This window comes from Cynara cardunculus (genome assembly GCF_001531365.2).
Source record: "Cynara cardunculus var. scolymus isolate 2C chromosome LG 2, CcrdV1, whole genome shotgun sequence".
Taxonomy (NCBI): domain Eukaryota; kingdom Viridiplantae; phylum Streptophyta; class Magnoliopsida; order Asterales; family Asteraceae; genus Cynara; species Cynara cardunculus.
In genome coordinates this window covers 67,055,543-67,078,961 of record NC_037529.1, presented here as the reverse complement: position 1 = coordinate 67,078,961, position 23,419 = coordinate 67,055,543, and the positions used below count along the sequence as shown (strand labels likewise).

The window sequence follows — 23,419 nt, the reverse complement described above, 5'->3', positions numbered from 1 at the left end:
AACTCAACTCTATTTTTACACCATCATTCCTATATTAACCATTGTCTTAAAGATTGTTAAACTATTCATAATAGAGTTGAAACAAGCTTTTGTATCTATCTGACGGCTTCAGTTATATGCTTATATGTCGATTTATAATTTCGAAAACATATATTCCGAATAATTATTACATAAATATTTTCCCTTTAATTTTATGGTAAAATTACGAATCACATGGAAACCCCTATAAATACCCTTCCACATTCATTAACAGAATAAGCCACAAATTAAATAAAAAGTGTTCTTCGTCCCTACTTCCCTCCATCTCCCTCTCTCTCTGCAATTTTTGGTTTTTGTGAGGGAGATTCAAAATGAGATTGAGGGAAAACAGCAGTTTCGGTGTGTTATTAGTGATTATTAGCATTCTATCGCCATTAATGGAGTTTGGAGCAATTCAAATCGATGCAGCGAAGAATGGATGTGATTTGTTTCAAGGAAATTGGGTATCAGATCAATCGTATCCACTCTACAATGAATCCACATGTCCTTTCCTTGAAAAGGAGTTCAACTGCGTCAACAATGGCCGTCCTGACCGTTTGTATCTCAAATACCGATGGCAACCTCACGGCTGCCGCTTATCCAGGTACCTCCTCCGACCTCCACTCCTCTCCATCCATCGATCTCTATCATTTGTTCATTTTCTGTTCATTGCTGGTATTTTTATATCTCTGTTGTTAGTAGCTGTCTGTTGCCGCCATTGGTGGCTGTTCATGGCAGCTAGTAGTGGTGATGGCTGTTCATGGCGGTTCATTTTCCCTCCACCAAGAGGAGGTCCCCCACACTTAAAAATTAGTGGTGCATCTTAGCTGTCAATACATGAAAGGGAATTTGTGTTCACAATGAGTGTGTGTTTTATTGGGTGGAAATAGATTCCTGTCTTTAATCACCTCTTAATCATGTGTTAGTTTGTTTAATCCGCTTAAAAAGGTAATTTTAAGTTATTTAAAGTAAATAATTGGAGAGAGGTTCATTTAGAAATACGGGTCATTTACCAAACACTTACTTGGGCAAGTGAACACCAAGTCATTTTACCTTACAGGATGAATATGGTAATGATCAAGAATCTTACTCGGTAAGAGCGAGACAAATGACCAAAAGTCTTACCCGGTAAGTGAAGGCGATAACTCTTACCACGGTAAGCGCTTACCGGGTAAATTGTTGCATACGATACCGTTTTGGTGGACTAAAATCTTATCCGGTAAGTAAATGATAGTGTTAAATTTACTGGTAAATGTTTACCGGATAAGTATTTGGTAAACAACTCCTAAATATTTTAAGAACAAAGTATTTATGATAAATAATGTCAAAAAATATTCATGATAAATGTTGTGACAGACATTCATGATCAATAATATTCATACTAAATATTTTAGTATATCTAAAATATTTAAAGTTTCTAATATATATAATCAATTTACATAAAAAATGAAACATGTAATGACGTGACCTCGGACGATATATATTTTCGTTGTATATTCTTACTGTTTTCCTTTCTTTATCTGTTTGTCCCGTTACTTTTACCTGTTTTAAAAGCTCTTTTGTGAAAAACTATATTTCTTGTTTTTTAGATAAAGTTGTCACATCCCTTTATCAATTAAGCTATCTTATGTTTCATGTTTATAATTTCAAAATAATATCAGAAAAACATACGAAATCAATTAGTTTTAATTTTCCATTTGCTAAATCTAAAATGAACTTGTTTTTATAGTATTAGGTGGTGTTATTTAAATTTATTTGACTTTCTTAGACTTGTAGCTGTGAGCTATTTTGTTGTATTTATGACTAAAATTGGTTTAAATACATTTTGGACTTATTTTTATATTAATTTTTGGAATCAAATCGTTTGGTGGTTATGTCTCCAACCATTGTTGATCCATAACATCACACACGCGCACATACACACACACATATATATATATATATATATATATATATAATGTTATTAATAATAATTATGACAAAGAAAGTTTTGAAAAAGATATGATGTAAATCATTAAAGAAAAACAATAGTGTCGTTTTTTCTATACAAAAAACATGTCAATATCATAAAAATTATAATTTAAATTATTAAAAGTCAAATCATCTGAAAATTATTGCTTGACAAAAGAAGAAATAAAAACTAAAAAAAATGAAACCAAAAGGACTCGAAAAGAATCAATATCGACCACGAATGTCTAAAAGAACTCTAAAAAGATAAGAGCCGTGATAACAAATAACATTTACTGACCTAAATCACTGTATATGGTATATGGTTTTTTAAAGCAGCTGGTATTGAGTATATATGATCTGATATTAATTTTTTAAACATACTTAAAATTCAAATATGTAAATTAAAATACCATCAATTAGATATATGTATCAAAGGGTCTTCGGTTTAGTGGTATTTAGATTTTTGGTATATTAGAAAGTGAGAAGTTCAACCCCCTTATATATAGACTTGGAATCACGTGAGACCACCATGTTTTCGTGAAACCATTTTTTTACACTTGAAACTTCATAGCAAAACGCTGTGAATGTAACTTTCACAATGTTTTTGCTGTGAAGATTTGGCTTTTTTTATCTTCATAGCGTTCTGCTGTGAAGTTTCAAGTGTAAAAAAATGGTCTTACGGGTCTCACGAAAACAGGTTGGTCTCACGTGAACCTAACCTTATATGTATATGTGTGTGTATTTTTGTTCAGTGTATTATATGTATATAAATATTATTATATAGTTTTTGATATGATTATATGAATGAAACCTTAGATGACAAAATATATGAAGTACTACGGTTTAATAACTCTTTTAAGATTGATGGAAAAATAATTTATTAAATTGTTTATAATTATAAATTCCCACCGACAGAATAATATAAATAAAATCAAATAAAACAAAAGAAGGGAAAATCATTGAGAACATGAAATTGAGGACATGGATCTGAAATGCGATTGGGAAGAGTTGTCTTTGATTCACGGACTGATTATTATATTACTTTTCCAACCCTTAAATAATATAATAAAAATAAAATAATTATAATAATGTTTTCAGTTAAAAATATTATATTATTTTAGTAAATAATTAAAATGAAATATATTAAATAATATGTATTTAGTAATAAATAAATAAAGTCCGACAGAAAGGGTCAAATGTAATGAAGGTAACAACTAAAAAGGCATGGCACAATGTACGAGGTGAGGTGTCACGGAGAGGATGTCTTCCTCGGTTCTCTACTCTTTCCCTCTCTCCCATACATATATCTACTTAATACAATATTTAAATCTATGGGTGTTTTGATTGTTTATTTAAAATAATTTATGTTTTTTTTTATAAAAATACTTATCAACTTATTATAAGTCAGAAAGGTTTAATTTATTAAAAATTGTTTATTATCAATTTGGTATCGGTATACATTATTTATCCAAACACTCAAAAAATAAGTCAATAAGTTGTTTTTATAAGCAATCTCAAACACCTCATTAAAATCTTCAAAATATTTTTAAAGAAAAACTATAACACATGAAGCGATATTTGTAATCAGTTTAATAAGTTTAATGAAACTTACAGTTTTGGTTAGCTATATATGGTTGCTTAGTGATGGCTTAATAATATAACAAATGGTTTATCCAGTAAGCTTTTAGATGAATCTTTAGATAGAAAGTCAAGTTTTTAGTAAACTTGTAGAATGAGATGTCAGATAAATTTGAAGTATTGCTAATGAATAAGCAAAGATAATGGATTATTGAATTAGAAAGTTATCATGTACATTTTTCTTCAAAAAAATAACAATTAACCGCATTTTTTTTCCTTATATGCATATATATATATATATACATACATATATATATATATATAAAGAAAAAAAAGTAAGATTCAATTGGTTTTTTTTGGTTGAATAGGGAGGGGGATAGTTTAGGGGACCAGGGTTGACATAGAGGCTAGTGGGGCATGAGAGCCACGGGTTGGTGAAGTTGGGGATGAAGGGTCAATGAAGGGCTTGTTTACCAAACGTTTATTTGGGTAAATGAACATCAAGTCATTTTATTTTATCGGATGAATATGGTAAGGATAAAAAAATCTTACGGAGGTAAGAGCGAGACAAGGACCAAAAGTCTTACCCGGTAAGTGAGGGCGACGACTCTTATCACGGTCAGCGCTTACCGGGTAAATTGTTGCATATGATATCGTTTTGGTGGACTAAAATCTTATCCGGTAAGTAAATGACAGTGTTAAATTTGTTGGTAAATGTTTACCGGGTAAGTGTTTGGTAAACGGCATCGAAGTCTTACTTTTTTATTTTATTTATTATATTTATCAGATATATGTTTATGTCACGACATTTTATTGATTAAAAAAAGGAACCAAATCCTAAAAGTTAAAGTTGAGAGATGGACCAAATGTATTATAAAAATGAAAAATAGTATGAGAAATCAAATCCGTTATAAAAATGAAAGTTGAGAGAACTGAGGGGTAATGGATAAATTGCCCCTCGTTAATGGAAACTTAATAGACGGAGTTAGCAGGACGAACCATATCCCTTACAAATGAAACTACAGAAACGTTATTTGTTAATAATAATTCTTTTCAAAGACTTAACTTGTTATAAACCACAGAACCAAATTTGGATTTAATTCAATAAAATATAACGTTCGATTGATTAAAAAAACATTTTAATTAAAAAAATTAAGAAATAAAATATTATACCAAGTTATAAATATGCTAAAATAACAATAAATATGTTGAGTTATTTGATCAATCATTATTACACCAATATAACATCCTTTTACTTTCAAATAAAGATATCATCAATTCATTTAAATGATTACATAATTTTAATTTATGAAATTAATGTATGTTTTAATTTTGTTGATTATAAAAATAATAAAATTTATGATTTAATTAGTTGAGAGTTTGTTGTGGTGGGCACAAGAAATGGTTATCTTTTGTGTTAAGTTTCTTAATAATACAAAGAAAAAGATGTGTACAAGCAATGAATATGGAATTAAAGGTCTTGTCTTAATCCCCTTTTTTAAAACCTATAATTTGATGTGATTTATGAAACAACTTGCATGTAAATGGGTCCATTTTACAACTTACATAAAAAAAGCTATCTTTTTGTATTCAAACAAATGGTATTACTTTTGATTTATGGAATCGATTTCAGAATACTTATGTTCATATGATATAAAGCAAAAAACACAATCATAAGGATGGTGTCTGATTGATTTGACCTTAGCCTCCAAAGATCAAAAGTGTCTGGAGGTCCCAAGTTCAAATCCAAGTAGGAACAAAAATCCCCTTATTGCCACAGAGGTTCAAATGTGATGACTTCGGGCTATCTGCAAAGTAGGTGGTCGCCCTGAGATTAATCAACTCGCACGGTGGGTTGGTTATCCAGGTTAATCAGGAAAAAAAGACACTGGAAAAAGAGCGTCAAGATGGATTTATCTGTGTTACAATGTTTTTAGGATTTTGTTTGTTTAGTCACCGATGTTTCAAGATTGACGTGGATGGTAAATAAAAGTAATGTTTTTTGTAAGGTGGATATTTTAGGCGATTAAGAACCACGTTTTCTAATGTGGGTCTCATCCAATTATTATCAGAGAATAAGTCAACTTTTATAATTAACTTGAAATCCGTCTTATTATCGTATCTCGTTTTCACTTTTGAATGAGTTGTTATCAACTTTAATATGATTGTAACGTCAAGTGTCTTGTTTTTTCAATAAAGTTGTGATAGCCTTCTATCTTATTGGAAAAAATAATATTTATTTATCATTTAACAATATATCTTATATTATAATGTTAACATAAAAACATGCGAAAATCCTAACTTTATATAATTTGTCTTGTGTTTGATAATGAATGAAACCATTAATAATGTTATTAACCTAAATTAATGTATTTTCTTTCTTGTAATAGATTTGATGGTCGAAACTTCTTAGAAAAACTAAGAGGAAAAACGATAATGTTTGTAGGAGATTCGCTTAGCCGAAACCAGTGGTTGTCGATGCTATGCATGATCCATTCGTCAGTGCCAACCGCAAATTATGCGGTCAATATATCAGTGATTATGGATATGACCACTTACACCTTCACGGTATGCCTCTCGGTCCCACATTTTATTTTGTTTTTCTTTTCTTGAACAATTTTTATTTTATCATGAACGGAAATTCTTTATAATAAAATAGGTTATTTGTGTGATAATTGTAGGATTATGGGGTGAAAGTAATATACCATCACAATTTATATCTTGTGGATATAGTGAAGAAAACGTTTGGGAGGGTATTGACGTTGGATACTTTGACAGCTGGCAAGCTATGGTTGAATGTTGATTACCTCGTGTTTAACACGTGGCATTGGTGGAACCGTAGAGGTGCCAGCCAACCGTAAGCTCCCAGTTCTATTTTTTCATTATTTAAATATGTTGTCATTTTTATTGATTCAATTCACTAATTAACTTGTGGATTTAGATTTGATTATATACAAGAAGGTCGTCGTATATACAAAGATATGGATCGAGTAGTTGCTTTTGGAAAGGCTGTTACGACATGGGGTCGATGGGTCGATGCGAATACTGTTCCGAATAAAACCCAAGTGTTTTTTCAAGGAATATCTCCATCACATTACAAGTAAGTTTTTTTGTTTGTTTATACGTGATGTATGTAGCGCATAATCATTTACAAACCCAAAAATCGTACACATTTGCAAATTCGTTTTCAATATTGTTTCATATGTAAAACGTTCTGGACAATTTTTTTCACAAACGAAACAAATCTAAATGTTTCACATATGAAATAACACTCTATAAAGTATAAACACTGTATTTTAATACTTTTTTTAAGTTTGTACCAATTTCTAGGTTTGTAAAAGAAGATAACACTATATTTATATTATATATACATATATATACATGGGTAGGTTGAAATGAGAAGCCAAACATTTTGTAAGAAGACGGTAAGTTTCAAGATCATATATGATTACATACATGATACACAAGCTTAATCATATATGATTAAACACATGTTGTATTAACAATACGTAGACGCTGAATCATATATGATTAAATACATCTAAAAGAGTGTAATCATATATGATATTGAAACTTTTCCTTTCTGACAAAATGTTTAACTTCTCGCATGATTCTCCTTCTCTCTATATATACAAAAATCATTTGTTAACCATATAATTAGTGTTAACTTTACGAACAAACTTGGACCAATTAAATGTTAAATCCTTTCCATGTTGCATCACATGCCTTGGTTGATGAGCAAAGGTGGTTTTGTACTTTATGATTTTTCTCATATTTTTAGGGAGAATAAATATAACAGTTATTGAGAATAAATACCAGTTATTTGTATTTTTTATGTTCGTAAGTGAATCATCATGGCATATAGGTTCATTTGTGAACCTTTTACAAAGGTGTTCATTTATGAATTTTGTATATATAAACAGTATCATAAAATGACCGCCCGTTTGCTTAACCAACTTCTTCTACAACTTTTTGAAAAGATCCTTTGTTCACTTATGATTCCTAAAATGAACCGCGTTTCATGAACAAATATTACAAAATTGCCACTAAGTTATAATCTAATCCGTTGATTGGAAATTTAATTCATTAACAAAGTTTTTACTATATGTTTGGTTGACAAATGAAAAAGCTTATATATATATATATATATATATATATGGAATCATGTGAGATCAGCCTGTTTTCGTGAGATCCGTAAGACCATCTTTTTACATTTAAAACTTAACACCTACTGTGAAAAGGCAACCTTCACAGTATTTTTGCTGTGAAGGTTCAGAATTTTTTTAGCTTCATAATGTTTTTTTGTAAAATTTCAAGTGTAAAAATGTGTTATCACGATATATATACCACTATGTTACATCTTCGATCGACCACACAAACGACATCAATGTGATACCCAAGCACATATATGATGCATTGTGATATCATTGTAGTATCACCGGAGGACGGTAGGAGGAAAGAAAGTTTTAAAATACCAAAAATATTCTTGCATTAATATTTTAATTCAAAATTGCGAAAATAATAAATTTCCTAATTTATCTATTGATTTGTGGTTAATATTGGTTCTCACAGTTACCACAAACTAATTAGTTCTCATTTGATTAGGCCCCTATATATATATATATATATATATATGTATGTATGTATGAAGGTATACATTTAGATTATGGTTGATCAAGTTTCATGTTACAATTGTAAATACAACAAGTACAACTGAGCAAAGCATAATGATGTCTAAATTTACTTTGAAACCACAGTGGCAGCGACTGGGGAGAACCCAAGGCAAAATCCTGCTCCGGCCAGAAAATCCCTCTTCTGAGCTCGAGCTATCCCGGAGTCTCACCGCCGGCGCTCTCAGTCCTCAAGAACTCACTCAAAACCATCAAGAAACCGGTGACTTTGCTCGACATTACTACCCTTTCTCTGCTGCGGAAAGACGGCCATCCCTCCGCTTACGGTTTAGGGCCCGTGGATTGCAGCCACTGGTGTCTCGCCGGAGTTCCAGATACGTGGAACGTTTTGCTTTACAACCTTATGGCTTAGAAAGAAAGAAGGCCAAAATCATGATTCAATTATTGGATTTTTATATAGAAAATAAAAAATTTGTGATATAACCATAATACCCATGACTGGGGTCTGGGAATTACTTGAGTTGGGGGGCATTATTGTAATTTTAAAAAGATAGATATATACTTGCCATAGAAATAAATGGCAAATATTCCATTCTTTTTCAATTCTTGATTGAAAGAAATGAAAATTTATACTTCTTATTCTCTTCCAACTTTTGATATTTTGATTTTTTTAATTTATTTTGTTTTTTTGCTATATAATTATAACTAGTTGTGTATCCGTGCAATGTGGCGGGAGCCATGAATTTTAACGATTTTGAAGTTTCACTGGTTTTATAAGACAAGATTTAACGATGATATATGTTACACTTGGTCTTTACATATTAATACAATTTGAATAAATAAGAGTTATGGTTCCAATTACAGACTATCGATGAAAAAAAATTGTATGACAGTTTAAAATCCAATATATTTAAAATCCAACATATTTAAACGACTCCACAAATGTGTTCAATTTACACCAAGAGCAAAACCAAAAACTTGAGTTTTAAGATAAACACTCAAAACGAATAAAGAAAACTTCAAATTTGACAGATCATAAGCCATGAAAAGACCAAAAAAGATGAGTTTTATAATAAAATTTCAACTGCTTACCCTCTTTCTTGTCCAGAAGCTCAGATTAAGGTTGAATTAATACATGTATATATATATTTCAAAAAAACCCAAGAACATATTAATTCAGAACATATTATACAGTGCAATTTGGACAACCTAATTCCAAAATGTATAGCATATATATAAATAAATAACTATAAAAGTATAAACCGTAAACATTAAAAATATTTTTTCACAGTATATATAATATATAATAATATAATTAAGTCAAAAACTATTCAACATTGGACTCATTTCGAAAGTATTAACGAGACGAGTATAATGGTGTAACTTGTTAAAATAAAAATGTATTTTTTAAACATGTTTATTTGATATACAATTATGTATGTTAATTTGATAAAGATTTAAAATGAAAAATTTAAAAGTAAAGGACGTAAAGTAATTAATTAACTAATTATAGGATATAAAATGTAAATTTAAAATTATAATTTTTAAAAAAATCCGTTGAATGTGAGAGGTGAATGTATGTGAGGAGGTGAGTGTATGTGAGAGGTGAATGTATGTGAGGAGGTGAGTGTATGTGAGGAGAGGAATGGGTGAAAAAGTGAAAAAGTTAAAAAATGAAAAGGGTATCTTGGTCATTTAGAATTTTAAGACTTTAAGACTTTTGATGAATTTGCTTAATAAGATAGTATAGATAAAAAGTATAATTTCTGCCAAATAATTTTTTGAAAAAATAATATAATAAAACAAACATTGTTCGATAACAGAACAAAAATCAACCTACCATCTACAAGGCGAAGACAGAGGAGATCACAACCGAAATCCAGTAAGAACCGACATAGGATGCCCAACAAGATGGAAAAAAAAAACAATCGACTAATTCATCATAAGAGATGGTGTTGAAGTTTGAAATCTGAATTACAAGATTGTTTGTTTTTGTAAATTGTTAAACTTCTGAATTTGTTTAAATTATCTATTTTAATCATTAAAAGTTATAGTGTTGAATTCATAGATAAATTTATACAATTTCACATATTTATTCATCATCGTTACGAAATTTACATCTAAATTATATAATTAGCATTCATTTAAATGAAAATATCTCATTAACGGTGTTTAGCATATTTAAATCCTATTAAAATACATTAATTGAGAGAGATTATGATTGATTTTGTAAGGATCGACTGAGAGAAACGATTGATTAACTGTTATTTTAGCGCACAAATTTTTGGTTCTTAAAAAGAAACAGCTCGAGAAGGTTCAATTGTCCGAAATGAATTTCTAGACTCGTGGATTTATCAATAGGGCATCGTGGCCTAACCGTCAAGGTGAAGTTGGGACACCGGGGGTACGAACTAATTTTTTACTGTAGGGGAGGCTGGGGAAAAGCAGAACGAAAACGTTTATTTTTCAAATGATTCATATCGTCAAGTGCATCCATTCCAAATTTTATTCGAATCAAACGACCCGCCGTTGCCATTCACAGTAACAAAAATGTATTGTATTAATCAATTGAGAAACGTCGTTGTTGAGGATTTGAAATAAAAAGAGGCAAATAAAAGGTTGGTTTACCTCTTACTATATAAGAGGAAAATAAGACATGAGTATCTTTGAAAATTTGAAAAAAAAAACAAACAGTCTGAATGACCCTATCTCTTAACAAATAAGACATAAGAGACTGATAAAAGATTTTTTTATAAAAAACAAACAAGGCCTTAAGGTGAAAAGCATAATAAGGAATCTGAACCCTTAATCAACTTTAATTTCAAACTCATCCATGAATCGTGTTTGATACGAGGATAAATTCGATGCATCACGGTGCATCTCATCCTAATGTGCATTTAAGGACGAGGGACTGTTTGTTTACCTCTTAATAGTTTCATTAAGAAACAACTTCTAAATCGCTAAGAGGTGAATTTTAATTGGTAAAAAATATCTCTCTTAATTGTTCTAAAACTCTCTTGATGATTTTGTATTTTGGGCCTCCGTTAACCATTTAACACCCTAATTTCGTTTTGAATAATTATCAAACAATTATATTTCATTTTCTACTATATCATAAGAATATTAATCATTTTACATCAAACCATTTAACAACCCTTCTAATTTCCTTACTAGAGTTCTCACCTTAAGTCAGCTTTTCACCATTATCCAATCTTTAATAAAAACCCATGTCATCAATCCATGTCAACAGGCAACGCCATGTCATTGCCATCCTACCAAGTAAAACTCCATGAACAAACCATGTCAAAAGCCAGTCAATGATAAATGAGACTTTTAAGTTATTTAACGATTAGATTTAAAATTGGTTCTCCAAAATAAAATTCCATCACAATTCGTTAAATTTATCTGTGCGATTAAACCATGTTCTATGTGAATAAGCCGTAAGTAAACAACCTAAATAATCTGTCCGAATAAACCAGATACACCAATAAACCTAATTAAGCCGCAAGCAAACAACACCTTACTACATGATATTTTTAGCTTATTTGACAAATAGACGAAACGATTTTACTCAAAATACCTACGGTGTCTTTAGTCGTATGTTCACACAATAAACGCACATTAAATAGGCGTGAATTAAATCTTTGACCTGTAAAGTAAAAGCTTAGAAAACCATTTTATTAATCGAATAAGAGCAGACCGAGCTAAAAAATCGTCAAAAATGTGTTCTTCGATGAATCATAAAAAAACGTAAAATTATGCCTTTATCGTCGGATATCGTTTACAAGTCTCGTAAAATCGCTACATTTATACCATGAAGACGCTTTGAGTCAAAATTTTGTTATTCAACAAAAGCAAATTCTACAACTTTTTCTCAATCTTTGTCCCCCAAAAGTTGATGATCAAAAAGACCAAAAGTTGAAACCCTCCAAATTTGGTGATAATGATGTTGTTTTTGGATGATTATTTATGTTGTCTTCCATCAATGATCGTCGCCATGATTTTGGATCAATGTCATCGCCACCGCCATTGCCGGAAATTGTTCTTATAGCTTCCCCTGACGGTCCACTCACCGCCTATGATCCCTACTCAGGGACTGTTTTAGCTCGCTTTAATGGCAGCCGATGTCCACGTAATGGCATCGCCATTGTCGGAAAAGATCTATTCGCCGTTTCTCATGTTTCGCCGGAAACTGGTGCAGGTTCTGTTCGTTTTTATTACTGGTGGTCTCCCTCGTGTACGCAAAATGTTCCTCTTCCTGAACCTGTTGCTCCACTTGCTGCTACCGTCGACGGATCGTATCTATTCGCCGGTGGAATTTCCGGCAGGATTCATGCGGTGTCGGTACCTTCTGGAGTCGTAATCCGGTCATTTTCTGCTCATGAAAAACCGGTAACTTGCTTTGCACGCAATTTTGACGGATCGTTGATTCTCTCCGGGAGTGACGATGGAACGATAGCTGTTCTTCCTATATTCCTGCTTCTAGATGCTTCCTTTGATACAGAATCGAGATACTCGAATTTCAACAGGTTGATCGGACATGAATCGTCGGTGACGGGATTAACCGCAGGGATTGGAAGTTCCGGTAGCATCATGATCTCGAGTTCCTTGGATTGGACTTGTAAGATTTGGAGCCTCGTGAGCGGGATCCATCTCCAGACGGTGAAATTTCCGTCACCGGTGTGGTGCACGGCGTTAGATCCGTCGGAGACGGAGTTATACGCTTCAGGAACAGATGGAGTGATATACAAAAGAAGGCTTAAAGTAGCGACGAGAAAACAGGTTGCAAAAGGAGGAGAGACGGTGGTGTGGGGCGGAGTCCACGGCGGAGGAGTGGTGGCGATGGAGATGTTAAATTACGGACGTACTCTTTTGACGGTTTGTGAGAACGGAGGGATTTGTGTATGGGAAGTGGAAGGTGGTAAGATGATAAGTGGTTTTGGGGAGAAGATCGGAGGAGTGAGCGGAGTTGTGGTGGCGAGAGGCGGTGGTGGCTTTGGAAAGAGAGGGGAATGGGGCGGTTATTGGGGCGGGAAGGAGTTAGGTAAGGCGGTGACGGCGGTTGCGGAAATGGAGGAGGTTTTGAAAGTGGTGGCGGAGGACCGGAGGAGGGCGATCAGCAACCTGGAATCGGCGATTGAGATGAATGAAAGGTTGCTGAAGCTGATGCTGAGGGAAGCAAAAACAATTGCCAAATTTGACCAATCAAATCGTAATATTAACATTTTAAACAACAAATAAAATATTTTAAATTCATGTTTATTATTATTATTTTTAATAATTAGTAGTTGTTTTTAAATATTGTATATGAATATTTTACAATTTTATATAAATTATAATATTATATACTGTGACTAGAATAAATTATTTTTACATCATTTTTTTATTTACCTATAATATATATATATATATATATATATATGTGTATTTTTAATATGTTGTTATATTTTAAATTATTGATTTTTTAAATAAGTTTGAAACATAAATATATAACATAATATAGGAGAACCGGATTGAGTTTATGTGAGAATGATAGTTAAGGTGAGAATTGTAAGAAATGATCTTCACCTTTAAATTTATATTAGAATGAGATGCACCAAGAAGAGATGATCGAGATGCACTGGATTAATCCCCGTATTGACGAAGGGTCATGTGAGAAGTGTAAGAAAATATATGACCCTTGATCACCTTTAATCTCAAACTCATTCATGAATAGCGCTTGATACATGGATTGATACGGTGCATCTCATCCTAATGTGCATTCAAGGGTGAAAGATCTTTTCTTATGCTTCTCACGTGTAATTTTACTCGATAATCACAACTAATTTTACGCTTCTCATCCATTATGGCCTATCTTGTTGTTGATGTTCTCTCTCTCTCTCTCTCTCTCTCTCTCTCTCGGTTGCTTATTGGTTGTTCTTATTCTGTTTGGTATTGGTACTAATTCAAATATTATTGATTAGTTGTTCTGATTTGAAGTTTGCATATTGGCTATGTCTATATGTTGGTTGTTGCTTCATAGTTATTGCAATAATCATTGTGTTTGTTTAGTTGATTGTGGTTTTGAACTGATATCTTAAAAGTTTCAGTACCTTGTCTTATAAAACATGACAGCTCCACTTATTATAGCTCACCCTACTTCAGTCACTCCTAACGAATTATGTTGTATAGGCTCATCAGATGACTAGTTAATTTCAGTCGCATGAATTATGGAGAGTTGTCATGAGGGCCTTACCTAGACAAGTTCAAAAAGGCGTGTAACGTTTTAAAATTAGCGATCAACCACCAATTTGTTTTGTTCATTATAGAAAAGGAAATTTGGGATTTTCTAAAGGTCGTTATATATTACCAGGCTTTTAGTCCGTAAGTACCATATGATTTATGCATTTCATAACAAGCACCAACAACCTGATCAATCTATTAGTACTTTCTTATCCAAAAGGCATGTTATCAACCGACATCCCACACCTCTTCTCCATAATAAATATCCTTATGAAGTCGTGTATGATATTTCTCCAACTTATAATCTTCTCAAAGTTCGGGGGTATGCTTGTTTTGTCATCCTTAACACCGTGTACAGACCAAATTTCAGCCGCCTTCATGCTTCTCCTATTTTTTGGGATGTTGTATTGAGTACAAGTGATATCGATGTTGGAATCCCATTTCTTAATGGCTTTGTATATCTCATCATCTGTTTTTTGGGAACACTATGTTTTCCTACATCTCACCGTTCCAGTCCCAAATTAACTCTCCTCGTTTTTTTCGTTGATACATTTGTTCAGTTATTCCCAAAGTCATCACCACCACCTACTCCACGCCTGAAGAATAAAGCCATTCATAATTATGAATAAATTCTCTCTTCATCAACCATCTTAGATTCCCAACCACTCATCACCAACATCAACATATGATGCTTCCTCAACAAAACTTCGTGAAACATTTGCTTCCCCTGATGAATCCTACTATCGATAATCGCGATCCACCCGAATAAGAACCATTTCTTCGTTATTAATATTATTCTACCCGCTTTGCTACACATACCTTGTGTTCGTGCAACGGTGCATCCGATAACCTATTTTGGAAGAAAACTATGTCAGAAGAATTACATTTTTTTCCAACAATGACTCTTTTAGAGAGTAATCTAATGAGGTCCCACATATTTGGCACAAACGTCATTTGAGCATCTCCAACACAATTTCTATATAATTTTCTAAATCGATAATTAAAATTCAAAAGCTTAAGTATTACATTCAACTCCAACAATTTCTTAATTTTTGAGATTTCATCATTCATTATGTAATTAAAGTATTCAATACATAAATACCATAACAAATTTTAAGACGAACATTTTATGAACATATAATTTGTAACGGCTTGTAAGTAAATGGAAAAATTTGAAATCGGCCAATACATGATTTGATTCCACAGATGAATGTCTTAAGTGACGAAATCAAAAAATAAGCAAATAAATTCGATCATTCATTTGCAGAACAATCTACTGATAAAAGAAAGGCAAAGTTTTTTTTTGAAGTATATAATATTTATATACGGCAAATAGAACAAATAAACTCATACACCCTCCTCACCTTTGGTGAGGTTTGAACCTTTGACTTCCTAGAAGACCAATGACTCACATACCGCTAGGCCAAATGCCCTTTATATTTTTTAATGAAATAGAGAGCATCTCCAAACAGTTTATTTATAATTTTTTTTAAATAAAAAAATAAAAGTATTTTCAGTATTTCATCACCAATTATATTATTAAAATATTAAAACCCCTACAAGTTTTTTTTAACTAAAAATGTAATTTCCAACAAACTTTATATAAAATAGTAATTTTAAATAGGACTAATATGAAAAAGTAATATACTTTAACTTGATTTATATTTTGGATAACTTATTTTTAAAACTTCTATTTTGATACCTAAAACATAAAATTTTAAACATTTAAGTATTCGGATAATCGATTGAAGCATTAACCAGTTACCATGCTGATGTAGTGAGTGATGGGGTATCGAACTCAGTATTATTTGTTATTCAACTAAATTTCATCCTATCACTCACCACATCAGCATGGTAACTGGTTAATGTTTCAACCTATTACTCGGGTCTTAAATGTTTAAAACTTTACATCTTAAGTATCAAAATAGAAGTTTTAAAAATACTTTATCCAAAATAGGAATCAAATTAAAGTACGTTAATATCATAGATTTTAAAATTATGCAATTTGACCTTTTAGATAAACCTGTTATAGAACATTAATATATAAAATAAAATAAAATTTGATCAATTCCTACTTTCATTCCATGAATGGATGATTCCAGTCAAAAAGCTCCAAAATCTTAATTTTGTCCATTTTGAAATATCATAGGTTTTAGAATTATACATCATGCTATTGATTCTTACTTGAAAAAAAGGCATGATGACAGTGGCGGATCCAGGATTTTTATTCAGTGGGATCACTTTTAAGGTAGACTAAAGGCCCACAAAATCGTCCGATGTGTTTTTAATCTAATTACAACGTTTCGAGGGATTTTTAAAGTTTTTTGGTTGATTTCGAGAGATTTTTTTAGTGTTTTTGTCGATTTCGAATAATTTTTTTTTGATTGATTTCAATAGATTTTTTTGGTTAGAGTAACGATTTCGATTAGGGTGGAGGGTCCATGGAAAAATGTAATAGGGGAAAGTGAAAAGTAAATCATGTAAAACCTAAATTTTAACATAGGAATTTTCTTTTTTAAGTTTTTGACTGGGTCCCTTCCTCCTCCTTTTTGCTACTACGTCCACCCCTGCATGATGACATCATCATACCCAAGGCCAACCACCTGACCTGTCCCAGATGGGTGTTGTATGGAGTCGAATGTCCCAGGTGGGTGATGTATGGAGCCGAACCCTACACCATCCACTTATACCGGAAAGGATATGGTATTTGCTTCTTTGATGCAATTAATCGGTATTGGTATTTGCTCTTCTTCTTTGATGCAACAAATTGGTATTGGTAACACGCAATGTTATACTTAAAACAAAAGGTACGAGTTGTGACCCACGAGATGCTAAAACAAAAGCAGATACGACACACACACACACACCCTTCTTTTGGAAATTGGAACTAATGCTACAAACACACACAACTGGCACACCTACCAATCTACCATCACACCAACTATCACTGACCTTTGGTATTTTAAACCAACACCTTTTACATGTTATTTGAACCCCTTTCCTACTATTATCCAAACGTCAAACTTTCTTTTCTACATTTTCAATCCCCTATTTAACCCCAAAAAGGGTTTTAATATACTTATCATCATAAATAACCACATGAGAAAAAAGTTCTATTTTTTAACCACGTCCAAACTTTTTCTCACAAAATTGCCAAGAAATCGCAAAATAACACCACACGATACTTTTTCTTACGGTTTCTGATGTTTTCTGACATACCCAGATGAAAAGTGGGCCCACCGTGTACATTTCGCACCACTACAAGAAAAAGTGTCTTGTTGCGTTTTCTTACCGTTTTTTGGCTATTTTATGAGAAAGAATAAAATGATGGTTATAATATAAAACTTCTTTCAGTAGGTGGCCGTTTAAAATGATAACCAGTTTAAATAGCAAACACCCATTTAAAAAAATGCACATGATGGTACAATGATGGAGGACCACATGAAAAGGACAAGTCGCTAGAACTGCCTTCTCTTTTTTTGGCTACTTGTACTTTGTTGGGAAGGATATAGATCTGGGAAGGCTGAGTAGCATACATCAGGAACAAATGCAGGTGTCTCTAATCTGTGATGATGATGATAATGATCATGAAAGTAGAGTCCTGATGCCGTCGGTGGGGAACAGATATCCGGGACCGCCCAAGATGCATCAGGAACCTGCCCAAACCCTTCACAGTCCGAGTCTCCCAGCTTCCCGCTATCGGCCTGCCATAAATTGAAGTCACGAAAGATTAGTAGCCTGCAGTAACTTCACCCGTCACAATTTACAACAATCATCATCTGAGAATATATGGAACTCTATCAGATTACTCTGTAAAAGAGTCCTTGAAAGAAGAGATGTTCGAACATATATTGAGAATATGTGGTCCGAGTCTGGCTGATATAGGACTGTAACACGTTACATCATAGGAAGTACGTTACCATGTTTTTAACTAAGGGGCTGTTACTAAACGCTTACCCGGTAAATGCTTATTGCGTCACTTTACCTTATTGGATGAACATGACAAGGATTGAGAATCTTACCCGGTAAGAACGATGACAAGGACCAAAAGTCTTACCCGGTAAGTGAGAGTGACGACTCTTACACGGTAAGTGCTTACCGGATAAAAATGTTGAACACGATGTTGTTTTAACGAACTAAAATCTTACGTAGCAAGTTATGTGAAAGTGTTACTCTTACCAAAGCACTTACTAAGTAGGCGTTGGGTAAACAACCCCTAATTCCTCATCTTATCCAGTAACTATTGCCACCATCAATCTTGGGAGTTGGAGACAGAAAGATAATGATAAATTTACATATTAAGGGTGCATTTGGTACACGGACATGACCGGATGGGATTGGACGCTCAAGACTAAGGTACACGTGTGAAAGAATTGTGGAAGGTTTTAGGGTTTTAATTTAACATGGATAGTTTACTAATTTTTAAATCTTGTCTCATCTTCTTGATTTTTGTTCAACCTATTTTGGATGGATAGAAAAAATGCATTTTATTCCACTAAGTCTTATCTTGTCCTACTCTAATGCCATGCCAAACATGGGACAAGAATTTTTTGTACTTGCATGTCATGTCATGTTCCACGTACCAAACGCACCCTAATTGATCTAGAAAAGCTGATGTATGACCTTGGATGAGATATTGTCTATATAGTTGTAGTTCTGGTTGAGATCAGTAAGCCCAAGAAACTCATCGAACTCCCATTGTTGAATACCATCCTCTGAAGAACCTCCTGCAAAAGGCAAACTAGGAGGGGTGAAATCGCCAGCTCCAGCAGCTTGGACTGGCTCGGGTTTGCTGTATTTATCAGTTGAAGACAATGAAACACTCCTTATAGAAGGTGAAGGTGATTTTGGTGCATCTGAAATATCTTTGGTGTAGTGTAACTTCATGGAAGACGTTGATGCACCAAGCTCAGCTGCTTCAAGCCCTACTTTCACTCCAGTAAGCAGAAACCTTTGGTGTGATGAAACTAAAGTATTGGCTGTATGTATGGCAACATCACATTTTCTGCACAGTAAAGCTCTATCTTCCAGACAAAAGAAGTAGCCAACTGTTTCCTGTTGAACCGGATGATTGCTTAGACACCATTCAAGACTTGATAAATCCATACACGATTGAAAGAGAGAGAAATCTTTATTTCAGACAACAGTAAATTGGGTAAATAAGAGAGTCTCATGTCATAGATAAAATCTTTGAGTTAGTCATGTATCAATAATACCATACTTTCAAGTTTCAACGAAAAGGGAACCTTTCCACAAGAGGCGTGACAGTACAATCACAATGCACAACTTTTTTTTATGATTACAGTGAGTGTCCGGGCCAGCTTGCACGCACCTCGACTGATCTCATAGGGCCATGAAAATAACTGCTAGGAATATTACGAACCGCCAACCTATGGTCACAATGCACAACCTTCTAATAAGCTCAAATAATCACTACTCTTCTATATTTCTAGAACCTAGGTGATTCTTGCCCATTTAAATATGTAAGCTTCTATCTCAAAATGATAAGGGGATCTAGGCACTTCTTAGAAAATATACATAGACGCGGCAACGCATAAACCTAATACAATTTTATGGACTATATAAAATATATAAACTTAGATGAGGTAAAATATAAAATGTAAACAATCCCTCACGCCCAAAGTTCATAGTCTTCCACCTATCGCATCTGTTGATCATGATGTTGATATATATTCAGCAAAGCTCATAATAGAGAACATTTTATAGCTCTACTTTTGAAACTCAATTTGATCTCTCATCAACCACCTTCAGTTTGATGTGGGTGTTAGCATATGCATAGTGTAGGGACTATTTATGTCATTTATGTAATCTAGATAGGAATATAAGTTTTCTTATTTCTTTTTCCATGTAATCTGATATTCTGATTCTCATTTTACCCAATAGAATATGACAGCAACCAAACTTTGGCACTGTCATCTTCTTCATCAATCCAACCCTACATCAATTGTAACAAAATATCCTTCTTTAAGGCCACCACTACTTTTATATCCCTTCCCTAACAGGATAAACATTAACCCCACAGACCAGTCTCATAATATTAGTTATTAACTTCCAAATCTTTCTTAACCATCTTCAATTACCTAAGGGCCGTTCAGTTATATTGATTGGTCAAGGTAAATTGGGGATACGCATTGCATTTCATCAGTAAGGAGATTAATTTGAAGGTTTGAACACGTATCTTTCTATTAAATGATGGATCATATCCACTTGATCATATTTAGAGGAATGGGGAAGCTACTAGTAAAGTAAATTTACTCCCTGTATCGGAATAGAAATGTCGGGATTCAGATTTTGAAATTTTTGACTCTTAAACTTATCAAATTAATAAACTACAAGCATACATACATACAACCTTTTATACCCAAACTTTTGTGATGTATCAATTTTTTATACTAAAAAACATGTGGACTTCTATGACATAGGGAATTTGAAAACTAACATCAATACGACACTATAACTTCAAAACGCAATAACATTGATACCAATTACTGCCTAATTTCCAACGGAAGTCCTTTTTTACTGTTCTATAGTTAATTTTCATTTCTCGCCTAAATTAAAGCACACGATCACAGGGAATCAAGGAGAGATAAAACGAAGAGCCTCATCACTCATCAGTCAAAACACAAGCTAAACTACAGTTCCAGTTTAACCTAAACGAATGTGCTTAACATCTCAAGTAACTATTACTTTCGATTTTTATTTCTAACACATACTTCGTTGAGAAATAATCCGTCATCAACAACTCACATACACAGTCCAAAACGAAGCCAATCATCGAAGAATTAAGAAAATTGATTAACACACACACACACAATCAGACAAAATACAATGAAATTGATCATAATCCTCAAGTTAAATTCGTGAGTTTGATTATACCTGACAGATATCACACATAGGCATCTGAGAATTATAAGTAGAAAGATGAACCCTCTGATGCTTACTGGCGAGCTTATTGGCAGCGTGTACCTTCTCGTCACAAGTCGAACATAACGCCGCCTCGTCGGCGCAACAAAGCACCGTCGCCTCCGCCATCTCACATACGTTACACTGGATCTTCATCCTCCAATTCTACTTCTATGTTACCAAATATTGGGATCTTATCTTCTCTCTCTCTCTAGAATTGAGATGAAGGCGGGGAGGTTTTTAGCATTAAATGAAACGAAAAGAGGAAGCGGATGGAGAACAAGTGGCGTTTTTAATGAGCACGAACATGTGCTCATTCGTAAACTTTAATCCACTGCACCAATTTCTTTTTTTTTATTTATTAATTTGAATATCCAATTCCTTATGCAAGCCGATTAACTTTAAGATGACTATTAGTTTTGTAAATAATTCGAAGTCACCATATTTGAACCTGTGTGGCAACAAGATGATTTTTATTCCTTCTTGAATTTGAATTTGGACCTCCCGATACTTTTAACCTTTGAAACCAAACTCAAACCAATCAAACATCACCCTTGTAATTACACCAAACTTTTTTTTAATTATATATATACATATACATGAAAATATATAAATCATTTATTTGTCTATTTAAAATAATTTGTCAACCATTAAAGAAATAACACTAAAAAATTAAAAAATAATGGATGATTGAATACTAAAAAAACCAATTTCAATTACACATTAAAAAACATTAAAATTATCTTTAATATTATAATAATAATAATAAATTTAATATATTAAACTCTTAATTGTATATATATAATTAAAAAAAACTTAATATTATATTTATAGAGGTTTACTTTATTGATCTTAAAATATATAGGCCAACATTTTTACCTATATTGTTTTTAATGTTTATTTGGAGATGAAAACACCTCAATTCTTGTGTTTTTTATGTTTTTTTGTGTTGGGTTGGAGATGGTGTTGGCTTTTATATTTAGAGGTCAATAAAGTAGGCTTCTATAGTTAAATGATAATATTTTATTCAACTTTTATAATTATATATATACGTATATAACCATAGGCTCATTTGAGAAGTGGTTAGTATTTGAGAAGTAGAAAAATGATTCCAACCTTTTATCTGGTCAAAATTGCGGTTTTGAATGTGAAGCAGCGGATAATTCCTTACATGGAATACGGAAGATAAATGACTAATTTCTTAACTTTTACAAATTGGCGGCAACACAAATACGTATGTGAACCCGTGTAATTCATATATGAACTCTAGGTTTATATGTTAACTTGGAACACTAGTCCAATATAATTTAAACATTTATGGAACGAGTAAGTTAACTTAGAACACTACTCTAATATAATTTGCTTTTAACATAATATTTATTAATTAAAAAAATTCATTTTTACTTTAACGATGTTTTATTAAATAATTTTTTTTTAAAATCAAGTGATAATGATTTATTGATTATCATAAATATTTTAATTGCAATAAATAAACCCTTATTATTTTCATAAATATCTCAAAAACCACCTCTATAAAATATTTAATTTTTAAACTAATTATTACTTATAAAGTAAATTGTGTTGTTCGTCCCTATGGTTTGTAAAAGATTTTAATTTTGGTCTTTGTGGTTTGTAAATTATTGTTATTTCCATCCTTATGATTTATAATTTATAATTCTTTGTTCTTTTCCTCGCTTGCACTTATACATAAAAGTTACGCTTAGAGACGAAAATAACAATAAATTGCAAACAATAAGAATTAAAATCAGAATTTCTAAACTGCAACTCAATAATTGTAATTTTTAACAATTAACAAGAAATCTTATTTATATTATCTTGATCAAAACCTTATTACACTGAACTTTGTGTGAAATGACAATTTCAGATGACAAAGAACAGAATAATCATAACTAATCTAAAATCAATTATCTATACTATATTATAAAGCATTTGGCTAAAACTCTTAAAAACTCTTAAACTCTTAATCTCTTAAACTCTTAAACCCGCTCATCTCTAAACGATTTCATCCCTATCCGATTTCATCCCATAACTAAATTCGTGTAACTAACTGCAGATAAACATAATCCAATACAGGA

General features: G+C 32.4%; 3 protein-coding genes across 4 annotated transcripts; 2 read left to right on the top strand and 1 right to left on the bottom strand.

The window, feature by feature from the left end:
• The first annotated feature begins 256 nt into the window (after positions 1 to 256).
• LOC112507759 (protein trichome birefringence-like 41) lies at positions 257 to 8,803 on the top strand. Of its 2 annotated transcripts, none has more exons than XM_025112453.1 (5): positions 257 to 622; positions 5,993 to 6,114; positions 6,228 to 6,403; positions 6,488 to 6,646; positions 8,304 to 8,803. In XM_025112453.1, exons 1-5 carry the CDS (start codon positions 442 to 444, stop codon positions 8,587 to 8,589), a joined length of 924 nt encoding a protein of 307 aa, XP_024968221.1. In that variant the 5' UTR covers positions 257 to 441; the 3' UTR covers positions 8,590 to 8,803. The 2 variants fall into 2 exon arrangements, with proteins under 2 accessions (XP_024968221.1, XP_024968220.1); XM_025112452.1 differs by having other exon boundaries at positions 5,937 to 6,114.
• A 3,204-nt stretch (positions 8,804 to 12,007) lies between these two features.
• On the top strand, positions 12,008 to 13,418 carry LOC112506342 (protein ROOT INITIATION DEFECTIVE 3-like). Its single transcript, XM_025110349.1, has one exon. It carries the CDS (start codon positions 12,147 to 12,149, stop codon positions 13,416 to 13,418), a length of 1,272 nt encoding a protein of 423 aa, XP_024966117.1. The 5' UTR covers positions 12,008 to 12,146.
• Positions 13,419 to 17,172: 3,754 nt separating this feature from the next.
• On the bottom strand, positions 17,173 to 21,573 carry LOC112507760 (B-box zinc finger protein 22-like). Its single transcript, XM_025112454.1, has 3 exons — positions 21,297 to 21,573; positions 19,023 to 19,454; positions 17,173 to 18,103 (listed from the first exon to the last, which is right to left on the bottom strand). Exons 1-3 carry the CDS (start codon positions 21,477 to 21,479, stop codon positions 17,858 to 17,860), a joined length of 861 nt encoding a protein of 286 aa, XP_024968222.1. The 5' UTR covers positions 21,480 to 21,573; the 3' UTR covers positions 17,173 to 17,857.
• Between the last annotated feature and the right edge of the window lie 1,846 nt (positions 21,574 to 23,419).

What these genes read in the sequence shown, in the direction of transcription:
- LOC112506342 (XM_025110349.1), top strand. Translation starts at nt 12,147, where the DNA reads ATGTTGTCTTCCATCAATGATCGTCGCCATGATTTTGGATCAATGTCA.
- LOC112507759 (XM_025112452.1), top strand. Translation starts at nt 351, where the DNA reads ATGAGATTGAGGGAAAACAGCAGTTTCGGTGTGTTATTAGTGATTATT. An exon ending in CACGGCTGCCGCTTATCCAG is followed by an intron (nt 623 to 5,936) that starts GTACCTCCTCCG and finishes TTCTTGTAATAG; the next exon opens with ATTTGATGGTCGAAACTTCT. An exon ending in CGTAGAGGTGCCAGCCAACC is followed by an intron (nt 6,404 to 6,487) that starts GTAAGCTCCCAG and finishes TTGTGGATTTAG; the next exon opens with ATTTGATTATATACAAGAAG.
- LOC112507760 (XM_025112454.1), bottom strand. Translation starts at nt 21,479, where the DNA reads ATGAAGATCCAGTGTAACGTATGTGAGATGGCGGAGGCGACGGTGCTT. An exon ending in CTATGTGTGATATCTGTCAG is followed by an intron (nt 19,455 to 21,296) that starts GTATAATCAAAC and finishes CCGGTTCAACAG; the next exon opens with GAAACAGTTGGCTACTTCTT. An exon ending in TAGACAATATCTCATCCAAG is followed by an intron (nt 18,104 to 19,022) that starts GTCATACATCAG and finishes AATTTATGGCAG; the next exon opens with GCCGATAGCGGGAAGCTGGG.